The following is a 17,775-nucleotide window of genomic DNA, read 5'->3' as shown; positions in this document are numbered from 1 at the left end:
TGGTATAGCCTGGAGTGAGAAAGACTCATCGTCCTGAGTTCACATCTAACCTCAGACACTTACTAGCTCTGTAACCCTGCACAAATCATTTAACCTTGTTTGCTTCAGTTTCCTTATCTGTAAAATGAGATAGAGAAGGAAATGGTAAACCACTTCAGTATCTTTGCCAAGAAACCCCAAATGGGGTCACAAAGAGTCAGATATTAGTGAAAGTGACTGAAGAGCAGGGGAAAAATGTTTTGGTAAAGTGAATTGCTGGACCAATTTTAGGGGTTGCAGCCATGCTTCTACAAGTGAATAAGTCCCAATAACCCCTATTCATGTAATCCTTTTGTGATTACGAAGCATTTTAGATTCATAATTCCATTCATTCCTCACAATAACCCTGTGTAGTCTGTTTTGAGTCCTATTATATCCATTTTGCAGATGAGGGAACTCAGCACTAAGGTGAAATGACCTATCTGAAGTCATATAACAGGTAAGTTGTGGAGCCAAGATTTGAGTCCAGGATGTGTATCTCTCCAAGTCTAGTATTCTTTCCACTACACAAAGTTGTGAGGGCATAAACCAGTGTTAAATGCTTTTTTTTCTTTTCAGGAAAAGCCAGAAAAAACTGACTCAGTTTCCTTGTCAGTAGGAGAGTCAATCCTGGTAGGGCATATGATATAGATATCAAATACTATAGTGAAACATAATAAGGAAATAAGCAAGAAACACTGGTAAAGGCAATTAACAAGTTTCCTGGGCCTCTAGGTTTAAGCCCTATGTGGAAGAAAGGGATCCAGTCTCCCTTCCTTTTCCTCCTCATCTATCATTGAAGATTCTGATTAGAAATAATAATTGCTAGCAATCAATATATCACTTTGGGGGCTGGTAGGTGGCACAGCATGGAGCCTGGGCTCAGGGAGATCCATCTTTGTGAGTTCAAATTTGACCTTGGTCACTTATGAGCTGTGTGACCCTGGGCAAAGCACTTTAACCCTGTTTGCCTCAGTTTTCTCATCCATAAAATGAGCTGGAAAAGGAAATGACAAACCACTCCAGCATTTTTGCCAAGAAAATCCCTAATGGGGTCATGAAGAGTTGGATGTGACTGAAAAAAATGACCGATCAATAACCATGTAGTACTGTAAGAATTATAGAATATACATCTATATATATATATATATTCATATTCTCTCTTTGTATATATATGTGTATGTGTGTGTGTGTGTGTGTATGTGTATAATATACTTGATCCTCACAACAGGGCAGGCACTATTATCCCCATTTTAGAGACGAGGAAATTGATTCTCAGAGAGGTGCTTTGTTCAGGCATACAACACTATTGAGAGAGGAAGGATTGGAACCCAAACCTCTCCTGATTCCAGGCCTAGCACTCTTTCTGTCACCTGTATAGACAATATCACATTTTTAAACTGCTTACTCAGAATTTGTTCCAACATAACATTTATATACAGCTTTAAGGTTTTCAAAGTGACATGCATAATACACACACATATACACAATACATACATTCATACATACACACATTTTTTCCCCACAACAACTCTGTTATCATCATTATTGTAAGGAAATTGAGGCTGAGAGAGTCAAGTGAATTGTCCGAAGTCCCATAGCTAGTAAACATTTGATGGATTAAAACTTGGGTCTTCCTGACTGCAAGTCCAGTATATTATCTACTAGGCCATACAAGGCAAGTAGGTGGCACAGTGGAGAGTGCCAGACATGGAGTCTGGAAGAATCATCTTCCTGAGTTCAAATTTGACCTCAGACATTTACCTAGCTCTGTGACTCTGGGCAAGTCACTTAACCTTGTTTGCCTCAGTTTCCTCATCTGTAAAATAAGCTGGAGAAGGAAAAGACAAATCACTCCACTATCCTTGCCAAGAAAACTCCAAATGGGGTCATGAAGAGTGGGACACAATTAAAAGTGACTGAACAACAAAGCCATATTACCCCTCACCAAGTCAGAATTAGATTGATTATCAATATAATTCTATTGCCAAAATCAAAGTTTTGTTCCTTGTCTCCACTGCAGGAAATTAATGCAGGGGTAAAAAAGATGACATCATACTATAGTCTTATTCTCTTTTGTATGGCTGTGGTTATACATATTTATAAAAAATTCAATCTGAAAAACAGCTCCATTCCCAGTTTTTGCCAATGCTACTGAAATAATGTTCTCTCACATACAATTCAATTCAACAAACAATTACCAGGCTCCTACAGTGTGAAGAGCACTGGGTTGGGCACTAAGGGAGATGGAGTTTAGGTAATACATGGTTCCTGCCCTCATGTATCCTACAATCTAGTAGAAAATGTCAGAAAAGATGCTGCATATTTTATTTCTTTATTATAAGATACTAAGTATCTTTCATAGACAGGCTAAATCCAAACATTTTATCATAAAATTCTAAAATAGACGAGCAGGCTAGGACCTCAGCGTTTTCTTTTGTTTCTATTAATGAATTTGAATGCCTCAGGGATTCGACATTTGCCTACCAGATGAAAAACACTTTATGATGACTCATTTGTTTTAGACAACATTTGCAATCCAACCTCACACACTTGGAAGAGCCAGGCCAGAGAAGTGAATAGTCAAAGAGGAAGTGTGCTATTGAATGCAATACATCAAATCAGTAAGTGAATCCCATGGGCCATAAAAGGCTTTCAGAGATTCTACTGGCTGTACCAGAAGATTGGCAGGACATTAGAATTAAAACCAGCCAAGAAGATGTCAGGATAATTTTGCTTTGAATAATTTTCCTACGGAACTGAAGACCATCACATGACTTGGCTATTCTCTAATAATGGGTGTGTAGCTTCTCAACCAACTCAGGGGCCCATTTCCCTTAGGTGAATTATTTGCACACATAATGCCAAAGAGAATCCTTTATGGCTGTGCTCTCGTAGTCCCCATGGCACGCGTACCACTGGGTTTGGTTTTGGCTGGCTTTGGTTCTACAAACACATGAGGTACAATTGTCAGAAATAGTGTTAGAAAATGTTAAGCACTTATAAACTCTCCTTTAAAAAAAAAAAAAGATTAGAATTACACAAAAGATATTCCCAAGTGGTTAAAAAAAAAACCATTTCCAGAATTTAAAGTCGGATATGGAATCTTGCTAAAGGGCTTTCCTGAAAGACAAGTGAGAAACTGGCTTTGTAAGCTCCATTCTTCCCCTACCAGGTATGGATTTTAACCCAGGGTGTTGCCCACAGACATGAATACTTTGCGACAAGCATCATTACTTACTTAAAAGGTGAGCTTCAGAGACTGTCAATGCAAACATGGTCACTGCAAACAAGTCCTTGTGGCCACCTCTGGTGCTTTGTCTTTGCAGGGATAGACCATGTGCATTTTCATCTCTCAGTGGAGTGGAGTTTCATAGTGGTGTATCCATGGAGACAGAGCCTCCTTGCATTTGCAGGTCAAGTAAGCAAATCTGCCCGGCACCATAGCAACAGGAGGCAGAGTAAGATTGGGCCTATCAGTAAAAAGTGCATTCTCTCCGACCCGCCCAGGAGAATGCAGTATTCTGTATGAACCGTTTGCTTTCATGAATGGAGACCAACCATTTTCTAACAAAGCGCTAGAAAGCAAATGCTGCATTGGCCAAGAGAGAGACAAACCTTTTTCCTGATTTGGGGCGGGATGTTTTTCCAGCCTGACAGCTGGAGCAGAAGTCACAATAAACAAGGGTAAGAGTACACCAAAGAACAAAACCCTTTGAAATCCTATAGTGAGTTGGTTGCATTTTTAATGCCGCTCCTTAGTTCGCATAATGATTTTCATCTTCATGTCCTTAAAGAATCTCATTCAATGACCAGGAGAAGCTGATTCATTCATTGTATAAGCATTTATCAAGTATCCAGTAAATCAAGTATCAAGTAACAAGTGAAGTAAAAAAAGTTAAAATCAGGATAGGATCCCTCACCTCAAGGAAACTCTAATTTGGGTGGGGTGGGGTTGGGGTGGAGGAGGCAAGTTAAAGAGAGACAATTTACTTATATAGAGAAACATAATACAAAACAGTGTCCTAAGTACGAAAGAAACTAAGCAGTATCAGAATTCAGTGGGGAGAACAATAACTTCTGACGGGGAGAATCAGAGAAAGCTTCAAGGTTAGAGGTAGCATTTCAGCCAAGTCCTGGAGCATAGGTAGGATTTCAATTGAGTGATATGGGAGAGAAACTTCTAGGCATTAAACCAAAACTGTTGAGGAAGAAGAGCATGATTTAGATAGAATGTAGAGTATATTAAAGGACAGTGGTGTAAAATGTGGCTTTTAGGATTCATGAGAGTGAGATCATGGCAATCCTTGAATACCAATCTTAGGAGGTTGGACTTTATTCAGGAGGCACTAGTGAGTTATTCAAGATTTTAAAGCACTGGAGTTTTGCTATTTGAGCTATGCACTGGGGATTTTAAAGCACTGGAGTTTTGCTATTTGAGCTATGCACTGGGAAAATTAATCTGGAAATATTTTGCAAGACGGTCACAGGATCATAGATTTAGAACTGGAAGGGACTTCTCAGTGCTTTGGCAGCTCTCTAGTACCCTAAATTATGGAGAAGTTGCCAATCTGTTTTTGTGAAGGGAACTTGCACACTGAGAGGTCCCCATACTAATAAAGCCACCAACGTACTACACCAAAAATGTAGAATGGATAAAAGCACTGTGAGAGTAGAGGCAAGGAAATCAGTTAAGAGATGATTGCTATTGTAATCTGAATTACAGTGGTTTAGTTATGGTTCAAGAAAGAGAGATGGGAAATTTTAAAGGGAGATAACAAATAGTACAGGAACCTCTTAGACAATTCGATATTTTCTTTCTACTATTTGACAAAAAGCTAGGAACCTGTCCATATTCATTCATTACTCTCTAGGATGGATTTCTGACTTTCTAAACTTTCTTCTCTATGCTGTAAATACCTCTTTAACCTGGAAGCTCAATCCATCCCATTTACATGCTGGATGTACTCTCACCCAAGCAGCCTTTACCTCTTATGGACTGATTCCTTCCCAAACCCCCATTTTAAGGGGGATGTCCAGACCAACCATGTCTTAATTCCTTCCTAGGTTGCCTTTCTGACTCTCTGGACTTTCTCTATGATGTCTCTATGACAGAGCATCTTCACGTCTCCTCTCCCAACTTCTTCCTGCTCAAGAGCAGGACTTCCTTTTACATACTGTCCTCCCTAATTAGCATGGAAGTGAGTTCCTTGAAAGTATGAACTGACTTTGTGCTTATATTTGTTTTCCCAATGCTTAGTACAATGACTGGCATATAATAAGCCCTTAATAAATGCTTGTTGTTAGCTGTTGTATTTCAAAGAGGTAAATGTAGGTTGAATGTTAGGGGGAAAAATCGTTAGCAATAATAGCTATGCAAAAGTGGGAAGGGCTGTGTAGGGAGACAGTAGGTCTTCGCCCCCAGCCTCATTAGAAGTATCCTCACAGAGGCTGGATGACCACTTGTCGAACATACTACAGAGAAGACTTTTTTTCATGCATGGATTGACCATGTATCATGGGAAAGATTAGGCAAGATCAGGAAAGAAGTCTTTCCCAATTGGCCATTTCATCATGAATAGATTACCACTAAGATCGCTTAATAGCTCAGTAGTTTTTTGAGAGTAGGGATTGCCTTATTTTTTGCATTTGTCTTGTAGGACCTAATACCAGTACACTATGTACCAGCACATACTAAGCACTTAAAAATGCTTGTTGATTAATTATTTAGGATAGCTCCTAAATTACTCCTCCCCAGTTGCATGGTCACTACCACTTGTGGTTTGCCAGTATTTTCACTTCAGTGGCATATACACTAAAACCCAAACAGTACAGAAAAGATGCAATTAATCAACAAGCTCTTATTAAGCACCTATTATGTAGCAGGCACTGGGGATACAAAGGCAGTATGAAAAACCAGTCCCTGCCCTCAAGGAGTTTACTCTCTTACTTTCTAAATTATTTCAGCTGGGAAGTCTTTCCCAATTAGGTGGTCAAAAAAGATTCCACTACTTCCATGTATCTACATATAGTAATCATCTTGCTTGTAAGGAACATATGTATGTAGTATAGCAAATAAGAAACAAAAATGAAGACACAGAAACAAAAACTAAGTCAAGGTCAAAAATAAAAAGTGATCTGTATATACCTACAACCCCTGTCCCAACACCTTTCTCATTACTGCCATTGGCAATACCATGAAATTTTCAAAATCTTCAAGTTAACTTTTAATTTCATCTTTACCTTAATCCTAACATTGAATTCACCTTGTGTGCTACAAATTCTTCCATCACACTATATCTCAGCATCATCCTATTCTTTCAATTCTCACCATCGCCAATAATAGTCTAGCCCCTCATCACTTAATTCCTGATTTTTTATTACTCCCTAATGTGACCTTTTTGCTTTATCTAATTGGCTAGTTAACTTGTTTAATTAGACAGGTGTAAACAGCTGGACAAAACAATGTGTTTGAGGTATTTTTAATCTTTAAATATTATCACAGATTTATAGCAAAAAGTGATCTTAGAAGTCCTTTGGTCTAGTAGAGATCAAAGAAATAGTTAAAGGACCCATTTGCACAAAAATACTTATAGCAGCTCTTTTTGTGGTGGCAAAGGTGGTGCTTATCAGTTAGAGGATGGCTGAATAAATGATTGCACATTAATCTGTCACAATAATAAAATATTATTGTGTCATAATAAGTGTTGAAAGGGATAGTCTCAGAGAACTCTGGGCTGAGTTATATGAACTGGTACAGAGTGAAGTAAGCATACCAGGAGAACAATTAATACATAAAAAATAACATTATAAAGAAAAATAACTCTGAAAGACTTAAAACCTTTGATCAATGCAATAACTAACCACAATTTCAGAGAATCAGTGATAAAACCTACTACTCACTTTATAAAGAGGTGAAGGATACAAGATGAAGAATGAGATGTACGTTTTTGGACATGGTCAAGGGGGAATGGTTTTCCTTTCTTTTCTTTTCCAATGGAGAGTTGGGGTGGGTGGGAGAGTAAATATTGAAAATTAAATAAAATTAGCTTTATAAAAAAGTCCAACCCCTTCCCCCTCTCCAGTTTACAGATAAGGAAACTAAGACTTAAGTTACCTGTCCAAGGTCACTTAGGTACTAACTAGCAGAGCCAGTATCTGAACCCAGGTCTCATGACTCCAAACAACCTGTCCTCTGCTTCTTTTGTTAAGCTATATTTTTCCGGAATCCAAATAACTCTTTGTTTGGATGTCAAACTCTTTGGGGCTATATTAACAAATTCTGTGGGGTTATGGAAGACAGCATCCATTACATAAAGGCAAATGTCACTGGCGACAAGAACCTTGTTACCTAAAGTATTAACTTAATAAACAGCAACCTGAATTACCATGACTTGCAAAGATGCCTAATGCTAATAGGTAGTTGCTTAAATGACACTGGGGAGAATTACCTCATTAAATATCTAAGTATTTATTTTGCTGTGTCAGGAACTATAGAACAGATTCAGTCCTTTTCTTACAGAAGAGCTTAATATTCCAAAAATAACAGCATTTGCAAAAAAAAAAATTCCTAAAAGAACCTTCTCCCCAAACTGTATGACCTAGAAAACTGCAACTTCACACCAACCCTGCTAATAATAGGTATTAACAAATGAGTGGTGTGTAAAAGTGCAGACTTGGGCCCTTTCAGGATAATCTAGGGTGCTGACAGTAGATAAATCCACTGTATTACTTCTGAATATAGTATACCTCTGCTTGACTTACATACAGGCAGAGGTATACTGCTTATATACAGGTAGCCTGTACTACTCAGTCCTTAAAACATTAATTCCCTTAACAAGCATTTTGCAGGTCTCCAATTTGGTGCTTTAGAATACATGTAATATATCCCCAAAGTTCTGGAATTTTAAAGATTTCTACCTCTAGGGACATGAGAATTGAGAAATACTTATTCCTATGTAAAAGCTATTACAGTACCTTTTGTACCCATTAAATTGATTGGGAGCTTTACAGATACAAGGAAAATGGCTTGGGATCAGATACTGAAAACTGTAAGCTGATCAACTGTGACACCATGTTCCACAAATCATAATTGCACCTTATTGTGTAGATTTGGTCTCTAGACCGTAATTGTTCCTTATTTCCTAGATTTGTAGACAAGTGATAAATTGTAAAGTAAACGACTGGAGAAAACTATTAAATGAGTAACCACTTTCATGCCTCAGAAGGAAAGCATTGAAGTTTTAGGGATCAATATGAATGGGAATGTAAAACTACTCCTTAACATTAGTGAAAATGCATAATGAGCCTATGTCAAAGAATATTACCGATATGTATGAGAAGCATACAAAATACTGTTGGTCCCAAACAGAAAATGAACAGAAAAATTACCATGTAATAATTTTCTCCCTGCTCCAGCCTTCTCCATGCTCCCAGACACTCCCAACTCAACTACCATGTGATTTTCTTAAAGCTCAGCTCTGCTCATGCCACCTCAGGCCCCACTCAGTATACTCTAATGGCTCCCTATCACTTCCACAATCAAATATAAAATTCTCTGTTTGGCTTTTAAAGCTCTTTACAAATTAGTCTTTATCTACCTTTCCAGTGTTCTTATTTGTACACTTTACTTCCTTCCATATACTCTAAGATCCAGCAACACTGGGCTGTTGCTTGAATACCACATACCACCTCAGACTGTGCCTTTTTACTGCCTGCTCCCAGACCTATAATGGTCTCCTTCCTCACCTCTACCTCCTGGATTGTCTGGCTTCCTTCAAGACTCAGCTCAAGCTCTCTCCCTTCTTATGGAGGCCCTTCCTAATCACCTAACCCCAGCACCATCCATTTATACTGCATATACGTCTTAGAAGCATAATTTTTTTCATGTTGCTCCCATTAGATTATGAATTTCGCGGGGCCAGGACCCAGTTTTTGCTCTTGTATCCCTAGCACTTAACACAGTACCTGGCCCATAGTAAGAACAAATGTTTGTTGACAGGCTGACTGAAAACACCAGAGCTCTTGCCAATTCTTCCCCTCTGTTCCCAAATCAATTAGGCTCATTATATGACTTGTTTTGTGTCCTAACAGTCATATAGTCCTGATTTTCTACGATATGTGGGATTTAACAACATAGCATAGTCAGAAGCATGCAAGCAACTCGAACATGGATGGCATCAGCTTCATACATAAATCTCAGGATACTCTGTGCTCTCCAAACATAAAATAAGACCTGTTAAATAAATTATTCTTTCTTAATTGTCATAGTTTCCTTTGGGGATTATAAATCTCTCCTTTGGAGGTGGGCCATAACTTTACTAATTGCAATGAGGACATGCTTATTAATATTTGATTGAAGCGTTTTGTCTAGGTCTACCAATAGCTTCCTATAAATACATACTGGAATACTGCTTGACAAATATTTTCATTAGTTTTTTCATATCCAAAGTAAATACTACAATACAATTACAATTAAACATAATTATTAAGTGACTACTATGTGCCAGGCACTGTTCTTGTAAGCACATGATTGCCTACATTTTTATACCACACTGGATACTCCCAATCAATAGCAATGAATGAAAACACAGCAATACCCCCATTTATTCAGCATCATTAAGAGAACAGGGTAGTCTGCATAAGTGAACTTTCCAGATAACTAAAGTTTATCCCTTTAGGCATCAAGACTTTATTTTAATTTCTTTTGGTGAAAATATTTCTAAGGTGTATTCTACAATATCCTGCTTTCCCATCCATGCACTCTGTTATGATTAAGTGACACTGGCTGATTTGCTGTTCCTCACAAGGGACATTCCATCTCCTGATTGTGCATTTTCACTGGCTGTCCTACATATATAGAACGTTCTCCCTCATCTTTTTGGACACCTAGTTTCCCTGGCTTGCTTTAAGACACATCTCAAATTACTCCTTTTACTAGAGATTTTTTTTCGGTCCCCCTCCAGTCCCTCTGATATTACCTCCCTCCTTTAACATGCATATGTATACAATATATATGTACACATGTACACACACACACAAATCCCTCAAGCCCTCACATGGAACCTGGTTATTATTTTTATTAAATCTAATTCAATCAAGCTTGGTTATCTGTTTGGTTATCTGTTTTCTCTGTCTAGATCTCTCTCTCTCTCTCTCTCTCTCTCTCTCTCTCTCTCTCTCTCTCTCTCTCTCTCTCCTTCTCTCCCTCCCTCTCTTTCTCTCTTCCCTCTTGAGGGCAGAAACTTGTGTTTTTGCCTTAGTTTCTATCCAATCCAATAAACTTTTTATTAAGCACCTACTATGCGCCAGGAACTCTGCTAAGTATACAATGAATAAAAAAGACAGTGCCTGCCCTGAGGGAGCTTACAATTTAATAGGAGGAGATAACATACAAAAGGAGTCAGAAAAGCAGGGAAGGGGGACTATTAGGGATACCCAGACTGGAGACATTTTGTTCCATGAGATTGAAATTGGGCAAAGCAGTAGAGGTAGATTGGAGTGCTTAGCCTCCTAGCACATTGTTAAGTACTTAATAAATGCTTGTTGACTGAATGGCTACACTAAAAGTATGGAACCTTTCTTGGAGAGTTCAGGCTTATAATAATCATGGTCATATAGGTGACTTTAGTGGCTACTGAGGTCTACTGGGCTATCAAAGACAGTAAGATACTAAATGGCACTTGAGTTCTCAGCTTTTTGAATTGTGATGTTTGCTTTTCAATTCAGATCAACAAATATTTACTATATGCATATCATGGGGCAAGGACTATGTACTGGGGATACAAATCAAACAGGCCCTTTGGTACAATGACTTCTAATGGTTTTTTTATTTTTATTTTTTGTCTCTATTTCTTTTCAGAATGAAAGCTAGCTCTCTCTTCTTAGCTACTTGTCAGTGGGCTTGATCTCAGCCTCCCATAGTTCTCTTCTTTCTTCAGATTTACTTCTGATGTACTGTGGCCTGAGGAGCCAGATAACCAAGTCTGACTGAACTGGATTTAATAAAAGTATAACTAGACTCTATATGAGGGTTTGAAAATCTCTCTCATGAATAATATGCATAGACACCAGTGCTTTGTGACTTCTATTTTAGTTGTTTAGATGTCTTTTTACTTCCTGCTCAAGCTGCTCTGTTCTGGATAGTTGAAGCTGTTGGATAAGTGGCATCTGCGTTAATTGAAGCATCATTACTTTAATTTCACATGAATCAGCCCTGACTGAAGTGGCAAAGATTTTAGTGATAGAAGCCCAGCATATGGACACTAGGATCACTGCTCATTCTTTTGCAGTGTGTGAAATTGCTTGTATCTATTTAAGGAAATGAGGTTGATGAATCATATCATTAGTGAGGACTTTCTGAGATTTCTTGCAAATGCCCTGTGAAATGTGGGAAATAACGTGAAAGGATTATATCTTGAGCTATTGTTGTAAGCTAGGTGATGTTGGGTTAGGCACCGTCTCCAGTTTCAGTAAGAGCAGTGGTATCTGATGACTGGGAAATACGGACTTAGCTTAAATGGTAAGGAGTTAGAATATTGATATTTAAGTGGAGATTTCAACATTTGTTTCTGAATGTTTTTTTTAAAGCAGCAGCAGTGTTTTAAATTACAGTGGGCCTAAGCAAAAGTACTTACTTTTCACCTGTTTCCTTCCCACCTTTCCTAAATATTTGTTTATTAACTTTAGTGCCTGCTTCCACCTCTTTGTATAACTGAGCCAGTAGATATCTGATATAATACATGTTTTGGTTAAACTGTATTGAGTACTAGGGTCTCTGGGGATAAGACACTTCTGGGTAGTAAGTAGTTGCTTAAGGAAGCCTAACATTGTGAAACCTAACACTGGAATATTACTTAATGTACTAAAGTAGCAATAGTTAGGTTATTAATTTCTATATTTTAAAAAATTCATCATGGATCTGTGACTTCTTCATAAACCAAACAGGAGTTTTGAAAGCAGGAGAACAGACAGAAAATATGCAAACATTAGGGGACTGCAAAATTGTTTGCATTTTTGTTTTGGGGATGATTTTTTTTTTATGAACGCTACAGGATGCCAAAATTACAGACACCAAAATTTCAGATGGCTCATTGGCAGGGTAGGAGGACTGTGTATGTAGACAGGTGGGGGAGGAAATCCAAATGTGAGATCTCTGTGCAGCTGGCACGGTACTTATTTTAGCTCACAACATTCGCCACTCCCCACACAAAACACAACAATAAAAAGCTTTCTTTCTTATTCTATACATGATCAACAAAAGGAAACAATTTTGTTTTTTGACTATAGGACTTGTAGATGACAATATTACTTTTCTTTAACTCATTTGTATATTGCTTTAAGATTTACAAACTCCTTTAGGAAGTTTTTGGTCTCTCATGAACCCTGGGAGGTAGGTGCTATTATTAACCTCATTTTATAGATGAAGGACCTGAGGCAGACAGAGGTTAAATGACTCCCTCATGTCATATAGCTTTTATTATTATTATTATGATTATCATTATATTATTATTATTATCATTATATCTTTTATTATAGCAGCTGCCAAGATTTATGTGACCCCAACTGCATTCTCTGGTATCTAAATTCTATCTGGTTGTTTTTAGTATTTTCCTTTGACTTGGAAGCTCCAAATATTGACTGTAACATTCCTGGAAATTTTAGAGTATTGAATTTATTCCTTAGGCAGTGAGGTATTGCAGTGTATAGCGTCATGGGTCTGAAGTCAAGAAGACCTGATTTCAAATTTGATCTTAGACACTTACTAGCTATGTGACCTTGGAGAAGTCACTTAATCTCTATCTGTGTCAGCCTCCTCAATTGCAAAGTGAGGGTAATAACAGTACCTACTACTCAGGGTTGTTATGAAGACTAAATGAGATAATATTTATAAAGCACTTAGCAAGCTTGAAATATAGCAGACACTATATAAATGTTTATTCCCTCCTTTCTCTTCCCCATTTTGGAGGAAGGGGAATGGTGAATTCTTTCCATTTTTACTATTTATGTTTGTTGTTAATAGGTCTGTGTAGTTTTCATTTATGACTTCTTGAAAGGTGGTATTTAGCTTTTGGCATGGCCATAGGGAGTCTAGTGATTCTTAATTTATTTCTTGTTTTTAATGGTACATACCTTACATTCTCTTCTGTTTTTCCAACTTTTTGATTTTATTCTAATATTTTTTGTTGTCTCAGAAAGTCATTAATTTTAACTTGGACTATTTTTTTTTCATGGAGTCTGTTTTTCTCCTTTTTGTGCTAAGCCCTTATATTCTTCCAATTATTTCCTCCAGATATGGAAAGAATCTTATAGATCTTCTAGTCCTACCCCACTTATTTTATATGCAAAGAAACTGAAGCTCACAGAAGTCAAATGATTTGCCCAAGTTCACAATGGTAAAAAAGGAGAGAATTTAGGACTCATAATAATCTTTCTGCCTTGTAATCCACTGTTCTTTCTATTACAATACACTATTTTTCCAAAGTGGAGGGGGTTCCAGGCACAGGAAACTGATCAAAGGTATGGAAGTGTGAGAGTACAATGCATATTCCAGGGTCAGACAGTATTCCAGTTTGGGTGGAATATAGAAAGCCCAAGGGGAATAATTTGAGATAAAGAGGGAAATGTGGGGTTCTGGCAGATTAGAGAGGATCTCCACTGCCAGACAAAGGAGTTTGAACCTAATTTAGTATGTGATAGGGAGCCACTGAGTATTTCTGAGTAGAGAAATGATGTGAGTAGTAACATTCAATTCCTTTTAGGTAATCTACCTTGATTTCTTCATTGAACACATATTCCCCCCAACCTTTCTCTGTACCCCCACCCCTATGACACTCTTTCCCTTTCTGGTATTATTTCATTTATCTTCCTAACTCATTCCCACTGTTCTACCTGAAGATTATAAACTTCCTCAACTGTTTTAACCAATAGTCCTGTCACATTTACATTTTTCTTTTTTGTGTATTTATTTAGTATTTAGTTTCCTCCAGTTACATGTAAATAACACTTTTTTCTTTTCAAACATCCATTATACAAATGTTCGTTTCCATTTTATATCTTTGCAAACATCTGATTTTAATCAATTCATTTCAATTAACAATTATTGAGCCCTCCCTTAAAGCACTCCTATCTCTGTGCTAGAAGCTGCACATTTTTTCAACAATTGCCTTCATCCAAATATTGAAAGAACAAGCAAAGTTTCATACATGATACTAAATTACCTTTTTTTCTGAGTATCCAAAAGGATTTTGAAGGAGAATTGAAAGTCAGTTTTGCATGAATATCAGTTACTCAGGAAATGACTGAAGCAGATAGCAAAGACTATATACCACAGATAATATTTTACTTTGACCCTAATAAAATAATGATGCTTGGAGTTTAAACCAAAAATAGGTATAGTCAGAGACAGTAGCATCATCATTAACCAGAAATCAGGAGATGGTCCATAACTGATGAAGATACATGCAAACCATAGATCAACTTTTCATAGCTGAGAAGCAAACTGGTAATGCAAGTCATTTTGGACACCAAACACAATGATGCCTAAAATATTTGATCTGTACCTCTGAATCCTAACGTGATCTTTAGATTTTAATATTAATGATATCCTCTACCTTTAAATTAGAATTATTATATATTTTGACATTCTATGTATTAATTAATGAAATTTTAAAAAAAACTATTGCTGATAATTGGCTTTTTTGGGTAGTTACCGCATCTCACTTTCTTCATTTTCTCCTCTGTCACAATCTTGTAACTTCAATTAACAGAGAAATTAATCAGATAGCAAGTACATTCTGATCTGCTGATGTACATCCAGATAACTGATTATATCCATTTTACATGATGCCATGAGGCACCTTAGGGTAGTTAAGTCTGGACTCAATGGCATTGTCACTTTCATGTATTATTTAGTTTTAGCTCCTTAGATCTTGTTTTCCCCACTTCATCCTCAGGGAGCAAGTATGGAAATTTAACACTGAATTCTCCTTCTCTAAGAGAAAAGAAATCATTTATGATCCCTACATATTTTCTATTACTTGGGAGAAAAATGTGTGTTTACTGCTTAATTAGAATTAATTGTCATGCCTTGATGGTGAAATATATGTATGTACATATTCATACACACATATACATAGATACACACAAAAAATATACATATGTATGTATTGTGCATTTATGAATGTATAACATAGTGTACACATACCTGGCTTGGTGAGGCATGTCTTTGGTTCCTTCTTATAGCGGGATGACTGGGTATTTCCTTCAACAACCATTCCAATATTAAATTTCTTTCTGGTAAAATCTTCATCACTTCCAGGACAAAAGCTGATTGGACTATTTCCAGCATCTGAAGGAGTCTTCACAGGAGATACTGACTGACTACTTGGGCACCCAGTGTCATCTACAAGAAGAAGAAAAAAGTGCTGACAGTTAATCAAGGAATACAGTGGAAACAGTATGTTAGTCCTTTGTTGCTGAAGATCATGCCATCAGAGAAATGTTGACATGACTTGCACTTGACTTTGTTTTTTGAGTGAAGGAGGGCTGTGCAGGTCACCAGCCTCACTTCTCCTCCAGAGCCATCTGAATCCAGTGACCAGATATTCATCAGGATGACTGGAGATGACTCAGGATAAGGCAACTGGGGTTAAGTGACTTGCCCAAGGTCATACAGCTAGTGAGTGTCAAGTGTCTGAGGTGATATTTGAACTCAGGTCCTCCTGACTCTTGCACTGGTGTTCTATCCACTGCACCACCTAGCTGCCCCGGTGGAAACAGTACACAATGAGATGAGGTATAGATACACATGGGTGAATGTGTATACAGCCTTATTGTAGCCTTGGACACATTTTGTAGAATGATCATCTTTGTTTTATTTTCTTTTAAAATATTTTCTTCCTTGCTTTCCATGAAAATCTTAGAGGAATAGAGAACCTGAAGTCTCGAAGCCACATGTGGCCCTCTAGGTCCTCAAGTGAAACCCTTAGATGGAATCCATCCTTCATAGAACAAATTTCTTTAATAAAAGGATATGTTCTGTAAAACTTGGACTCAGTCAAAAGGCTAGACTAGAAGAACTTAGAAAGCCATGTGTGGGGGCTAAAGCCTGCAGGTTCCCCACCCCTGCTGACCATTATAAAAAATGCTGGCATTTGTTATTTTCAATAGAGTAGGAGTCAAGGTAGGACAAAAGGAGAGCAGGAGACAAGAAAAGATTTGGAACTGTGGTTATGTAGAAGGAGATGTCAGCAGGCAAGAAACAAAGTAAAAATTTATAATAAAGCAGCAACAGCCCACTAAAGTTAGAAAGAAAATGTATACATTATTAAAAAGTATTTGAAAGAACTCTTTGCTGGGTTTCTTGGCATACAAATAATTAATTATTCTATACAGTAAAGTCTTTCATATATCTCCTTAGGTCAGAGATTGCTGATATGGCCTTAGCTATCAAATTTTCAGTGTGAGCATTTGTAGCTTGGAAGTTAATAATTGCTTTGTTGATTACCTATACTTAAGTGATGGAGAAAATGTTAATAATTCAACTTTAACTTAAAAGTACGTGGTATTTTTTTTTGGAGAGCCAGTTGTTAAGCATTTACCAACACATCCCTGAGGACAGCTAGCAGGCCTGTAGTCAGGAAGACCTGAGATCAAATCTGGCCTCAAACTCTTACTAGTTGTGTGACCCTGGGCAAGTCACTTAACCCTGTTTGCCTCAGTTTCCTCATCTGTAAAATGAGCTAGAGAAGGTAATAGCAAACCACTCCAGGATCTTTACCAAGAATACCCCAAAAGGGGTTAACAAAGCATTGGACATGATCGAGAACTACTAAACAGCAACACACCCTGGATTTTAGCCTTCATCACATGATATGTGAGACCATTTGGGTTAATTTCCCTTTTGTAAGTTTTCGATTATCTTTCCTGCCACAAGCTGTCCCTCATGCTTTGAATATACTTTTTCCTCTCCTTAGTCTCTTAGAATCCTTGATTTCTCTTAAAACTCTTAAAACTGTCCAAGTACTACCTTCTATATTCATTCATTCATGCAATAAACTTTTATTAAGTATCTGCTATGTGTCAGGCACTGTGTTAAGGGCTGGGGATACAAAAAGAAAAAGAAAGTCCCTGCCCTCAAGTTTACAATCTAATGGGACAAATTTAATGGGAGAAGGGAACACATTAAAGGAAGGAGTGGGGAGAAGGGGATGGAAGGCAACTGGCTTAGTCAGGGTGGAGGAGGACAAGGAAATGCAGCTGGATAGGAAATGAAGTTACATGGAAATTCTGCCCTCCAAGCAGAGGGTACTGAGGAGTGTAAATATCAAAGGTTCTGTGAGATCTTGCAGGAAGATGAATTTCTTTGGGATATGATGAGGCTGGCTTTTATGAAGAGGGGCACCTCCCCCATCCCTCCCTGCCCCACCCCCAGCCATGAGCACAGTACTTGGCACATAGTAGATTCCTAATAAATGTTAGTTAGCTGACTGCTAGTGTCTTTTCTCCGGGATCCCTCCACAGATTACCTTGTATTTATTTTGGATACATGTTGTCTTCCCCAGTAAAATGAAACTCACAGAAAGGGAGGGAATTGTTTCTTTGTACTTTGATCACACTACATAGTTTCTGGCACATAGTGAGTACTTAATGCATTCTTGTTGAAGTTTCTTTGTTTGTTTTAAAGCAACCGATAACAATTTTCGAGAAGTCTTCATAGCAATTTCTACATTAGACAACGTTACTCAAACAGTCATC

The 17,775-nt window shown here is 37.6% G+C and overlaps 1 protein-coding gene across 5 annotated transcripts in view; it reads right to left on the bottom strand.

Annotated features, from left to right (window-relative positions):
- Positions 1–17,775, bottom strand: part of SYBU (syntabulin) — a 101,536-nt gene that overhangs the window by 44,918 nt on the left and 38,843 nt on the right. For 3 of the 5 annotated variants that reach the window (XM_072603255.1, XM_072603254.1, XM_072603256.1), the window contains one exon: positions 15,224–15,421. In XM_072603255.1, the coding sequence (XP_072459356.1) occupies positions 15,224–15,421 (198 nt within the window). Of the gene's footprint in view, positions 1–13,488; positions 13,611–15,223; positions 15,422–17,775 lie in introns of those variants that run through there. The other 2 variants (XM_072603261.1, XM_072603260.1) reach the window with 2 other exon arrangements.

The sequence above is a fragment of the Notamacropus eugenii genome, chromosome 4 (assembly GCF_028372415.1).
Source record: "Notamacropus eugenii isolate mMacEug1 chromosome 4, mMacEug1.pri_v2, whole genome shotgun sequence".
Taxonomy (NCBI): domain Eukaryota; kingdom Metazoa; phylum Chordata; class Mammalia; order Diprotodontia; family Macropodidae; genus Notamacropus; species Notamacropus eugenii.
Note: the sequence above shows the minus strand (reverse complement) of the source record. Positions and strands in the feature narration are given on the sequence as shown.